The 5,321-nt window shown below is 52.4% G+C and overlaps 1 protein-coding gene across 1 annotated transcript; it reads right to left on the bottom strand.

The window, feature by feature from the left end:
- Positions 1-419: 419 nt before the first annotated feature.
- On the bottom strand, positions 420-1,873 carry LOC123189358 (leucine-rich repeat extensin-like protein 5). The gene is made up of 2 exons (XM_044601755.1): positions 1,497-1,873; positions 420-1,399 (listed from the first exon to the last, which is right to left on the bottom strand). The coding sequence occupies exons 1-2, from the start codon at positions 1,616-1,618 to the stop codon at positions 601-603; spliced, it is 921 nt and encodes a 306-aa protein (XP_044457690.1). The 5' UTR covers positions 1,619-1,873; the 3' UTR covers positions 420-600.
- Between the last annotated feature and the right edge of the window lie 3,448 nt (positions 1,874-5,321).

Here is a 5,321-nt window from a genome sequence, read left to right as displayed (position 1 = left end):
GTCGATGGTGGCTAGCTACTTCTCCTTTTGTTCTTACCTCTGCCAAGAGCTTCATGTCGTTGCTGTTCCCCTTCGCTGCCATCCCCAGCGACAGGGGCAACACTGGCTTCTTGTCGACCTTGGCTTCTTGACGGGCTGACCGACCTCACCTTTCAGGGCCGCCGTTCCGACATACCACCACTCACTCTCAAGTTACGGTGTCGCACAGCCTAACCACTTACAATCTATGTTGCGACGGGTAACCGTTCATAGACCATGACTGTTGCACTGACTCATCTCTGGATGTCATCGCTCCGACATGCCACCGCTCACTTCCACCTCCAATCTATGCTTCACGGGGCAATCGGATGCAATATGCAGACTAAAGCAGTCGCACCAGCTCATCGCCGCCCCGGCATAAAGTCAAACCGACCCCTCTGTGCACGTCAACTGGTGTATAAAACTGACGGCTTAAGATGTGTACAGCACTAGTATGGTAGTCGACTCTCTCCCAAAAAAGAGAGAGAAAACCCGTACACGACGGGTAAACGGTATTTACATACATCGACACCAAATGTCGAAGGTGGCTAGCTACTTCCCCTTTTGATTCCGTGATCCTAGCTAGCAGCTAATCACCTCTGCCAGGAGCTTGTACCGCCTCACCTTGACCCTACCCTGCCGCGCCAGCTTCCCCGCCTGCATCGGCTTCTTGTCGCCGCTGTTTCCCTTCGCCGCCGTGCCCGGCGACGGGGGCAGCGCCGGCCACTCGTCGACCTTAGGTTTCTTGTCGCCGCTGTTCCCCTTCGCCTTCGTGCCCGGCGACGGAGGCAGCGGTGGCCTCTCGTCGACTTTGGGCTTCTTGTCACCGCTGTTCCCCTTCGCCGCCGTGCCCGGCGACGGAGGCAGCAGCGCTTGCCTGTCGTCGACTTTGGGCTTCTTGTCACCGCTGTTCCCCTTCGCCGCCGTGCCCGGCGACGGAGGCAGCAGCGCTTGCCTGTCGTCGACCTTGGGCTTCTTGTCACCGCTGTTCCCCTTCGCCGCCGTGCCGGGCGACGGGGGCAGCGCTGGCCACTCGTCGACCTTAGGCTTCTTGTCGCCGCTGTTCCGCTTCGCCGCCGTGCCCGGCGACGGGGGCAGCGGTGGCCTCTCGTCGACCTTGGGCTTCTTGACCGGCTGACCAACCTCCGCGGCCGATCTCCTGGACCTCGTAGCAGTGGCGCATCCGGCCTCGTGCTGCCGCCGCGCCTCCTCGTCGGAGGTGGACGTCTCCGTTGATTGCACCATCTTCCGTTTCTCCGCCTTCTTGCTAGCCACCGGTTGAGCTTGAGCGTGCGCTTGGGCGTGGGCTTCTGCGGGCTCCCTCAGGCACCAGTTGCACCTCCTGTACGCCGTGGCCCTCGGGTACAGATCGCTGCAGTATCTACACACATAACAAACACACGCCCAGGTCAGATGGATCGATCGATAGGAGAAGGAGAGCTGGAGCGATCGCGCAAGGCACACACGCCGGCACGCACCTGTGCTGCAGGCGGACGCGGCAGAGCTTGCAGCGGAGCAGCTCGTGCGGCAGGCCGCGGTCGCCGCACATGCAGCAGACAGCGCAGGCGCCGGCGCCCAGCGGAGAAGGTGGCGGCTCCATGGAAGCTTGCTTATGATCCACAGCGCGCGCGGCAGGCCGCTGCTAGCTGCAGGTGGATGGGATGAAGTGAGACGGCCGAGGCCGGGAAAGGTCCGGGTGTGCGGATTGGTAGATATGTGGATGCTCGTAGCGTACGAGGCTAGGCATTAACGCGCTCACATCTTCTCTGGGCGTCGCGTTTATGGTTGCGGGGCGTACCGGGGCAGCTTCCGTGAGGTTGAGTACGCCCGGGGGGTAGGGTAGGAGAGGGAGACGAGGTGGCCTTCCTTCCTATTTATATAGACCCAAGGACTCTCCCTCCGACGCGCGCGCGAGAGAGAGAGAGAGGGAGATGAATGTGAATGGCTACCGTGGACTGAGGACAAGACTTGCAATTAAGGGCTGTGGTTTAGTTTCATTTTCTGATGATGGGACCCATGCGCCCGTCATCTATCTGTTCGTCCTGCCGTGTGATCCCGATGGGCGATGGCGCGTCGCTCCGGCCACCTCGGCTCGGCTGGTTCGAGACAACCAGCGACATTGACGATTCGGTGCTAGGGACAAGGACGGCTCATTGCGCCGCATCATCATGGCTGGTTAGAAAGAATGGATCAACATAATTCAATTAACCCGCCTTGTTGTCTTTGGTTGTGTGCATTTTAACTATGCAGAGGTCTCGTGTCGCATAATTTAATTTGTATCCTTTTGATGCTACTTTTTTCTCGAATACGCACGAGGGTGCGTACTATATATTAAAGAAGAAGAGCCAAAACGGCTGGTACAACGCTTTTCGGCAACGTGCGACCACAGAAGATAGCACCCACATTCACCGTGACAACACCGTCAACTAACCCGCCTTGACCAAACTTGAGCCAACAATGGCGAAGAGGACGGTCACAGAGCACACAGGCCACGCCCCCCCTATACCAAACAACTCAAAAGACGACAAAAACACCTAACCAAACTAGCTCAACGCACTCTCCATTCTTGGTGCCTAGAGGATCGGCGAGCGGACAACGGGAGATAGTCTGACTAGGAGAAGACGCCGTCGGAAAGGTGTTGATTATGGAGTACATAGCGCCCTGGATGCTCATGTCCCCAGCAACACCCCGCGCATGACAACTTGGCACCCCAAGCCTCACCGCCGAAGCGTGCAAGGCAACAAACCAGCTGCTCCTCCGGACCCACCCTGAGCACCTAGGAAGCGCCCTCAAATAAGAGGACGGCGCTGAGACGCCGCCACTGTCTGGCCCGGCAAACCGAGCCTAGAGTTTCCCCCGGTGACAGAACAAGGGTTGGACATGCCATTGTTGGGGAACGTAGTAATTTCAAAAAATTTCTACGCACACGCAAGATCATGGTGATGCATAGCAACAAGAGGGGAGAGTGTAATCTACGTACCCTCATAGACCGAAAGCGGAAGCGTTATAACAACGCGGTTGATGTAGTCGTACGTCTTCACGGCCCGACCGATCAAGCACCGAAACTACGACACCTCCGGGTTTTAGCACACGTTCAGCTCGATGACGATCCCCGGACTCCGATCCATCAAAGTGTCGGGGAAGAGTTCCGTCAGCACGACGGCGTGGTGACGATCTTGATGTTCTACCGACGCAGGGCTTCGCCTAAGCACCACTACAATATTATCGAGGAGTATGGTGGAAGGGGGCACCGAACACGGCTAAGAAAACGATCACGAGGATCAACTTGTGTGTCTAGAGGTGCCCCCCTCCCCCGTATATAAAGGAGTAAGGGGAAGGAGGCCGGCCCTAGGAGGGGCGCGCCAGGGAGTAGGATTCCTACTCCTAGTTGGAGTAGGTTTCCTCCTTTCCTACTCCAACTAGGAGAAGGGGTAAAGTGGGAAGAGGGGAAGGAAGGGAGAGAGGGGCCGCGCCCCAAACCCCTTGTCCAATTCGTACTGGGCTTGGGAGGGGGGCGCGCCACCTCCTGGTCCTTCCCACTAAGGCCCATTAAGGCCCATTGCTTCTTCCTTGTATTCCCGTAACTCCCCGGTACCTCCGAAAATACCCGAATCACTCGAAACCTTTCCGATGTCCGAATATAGTCGTCCAATATATCGATCTTTATGTCTCGACCATTTTGAGACTCCTCGTCATGTCCCTGATCTCATCCGGGACTCCGAACTCCCTCGGTACATCAAAACTCATAAACTCATAATATAACTGTCATCGAAACCTTAAGCGTGCGGACCCTACGGGTTCGAGAACAATGTAGACATGACCGAGACACGTCTCCGGTCAATAACCAATAGCGGAACCTGGATGCTCATATTGGCTCCCACATATTCTACGAAGATCTTTATCGGTCAGACCGCATAATAACATACGTTGTTCCCTTTGTCATCGGTATGCTACTTGCCCGAGATTCGATCGTCGGTATCTCAATACCTAGTTCAATCTCGTTACCGGCAAGTCTCTTTACTCGTTTCGTAATACATCATCTCGCAACTAACTCATTAGTTGCAATGCTTGCAAGGCTTATGTGATGTGCATTACCGAGAGGGCCCAGAGATACCTCTCCGACAATCGGAGTGACAAATCCTAATCTCGAAATACGCCAACCCAACATGTACCTTTGGAGACACCTGCAGAGATCCTTTATAATCACCCAGTTACGTTGTGATGTTTGGTAGCACACAAAGTGTTCCTCCGACAAACGGGAGTTGCATAATCTCATAGTCATAGGAACATGTATAAGTCATGAAGAAAGCAATAGCAACATACTAAACGATCGGGTGCTAAGCTAATGGAATGGGTCATGTCAATCACATCATTCTCCTAATGATGTGATCTCGTTAATCAAATGACAACACATGTCTATGGTTAGGAAACATAACCATCTTCGATTAACGAGCTAGTCAAGTAGAGGCATACTAGTGACACTCTGTTTGTCTCTATGTATTCACACATGTATTATGTTTCTGGTTAATACAATTCTAGCATGAATAATAGACATTTATCATGATATAAGGAAATAAATAATAACTTTATTATTGCCTCTAGGGCATATTTCCTTCAGTCTCCCACTTGCACTAGAGTCAATAATCTAGTTCACATCTCCATGTGATTTAACACCAGTAGTTCACATCACCATGTGATTAACACCTATAGTTCACATCGACATGTGACCAACACCCAAAGGGTTTACTAGAGTCAATAATCTAGTTCACATTGCTATGTGATTAATACCCAAAGAGTACTAAGGTGTGATCATGTTTTGCTTGTGAGAGAAGTTTAGTCAATGGGTCTGCCACATTCAGATCCGTAAGTATTTTGCAAATTTCTATGTCAAAATGCTCTGCATGTAGCTACTCTAACTAATTGCTCCCACTTTCAGTATGTATCTAGATCGAGACTTAGAGTCATCTAGATCAGTTTCAAAATTTGCTTCGACGTAACCCTTTACGATGAAACTTTTGTCACCTTCATAATCGAGAAACATATCCTTATTCTACTAAGGATAATTTTGACCAATGTCCAATGATCTACTCCTAGATCACTATTGTACTCCCTTGCCAAACGCAGGGCAGGGTATACAATAGATCTGGTACACAGCATGGCATACTTTATAGAATCTATGGCTGAGGCATAAGGAATGACTTTCATTCTCTTTCTATCTTTTGCCGTGGTCGGGCTTTGAGCCTTACTCAATTTCACACCTTGTAACACAGGCAAGAACTCTTTCTTTGACTGTTCCATTTTGA

The sequence above is a fragment of the Triticum aestivum genome, chromosome 2A (genome assembly GCF_018294505.1).
Source record: "Triticum aestivum cultivar Chinese Spring chromosome 2A, IWGSC CS RefSeq v2.1, whole genome shotgun sequence".
NCBI classification, from domain to species: domain Eukaryota; kingdom Viridiplantae; phylum Streptophyta; class Magnoliopsida; order Poales; family Poaceae; genus Triticum; species Triticum aestivum.
Note: the sequence above shows the minus strand (reverse complement) of the source record. Positions and strands in the feature narration are given on the sequence as shown.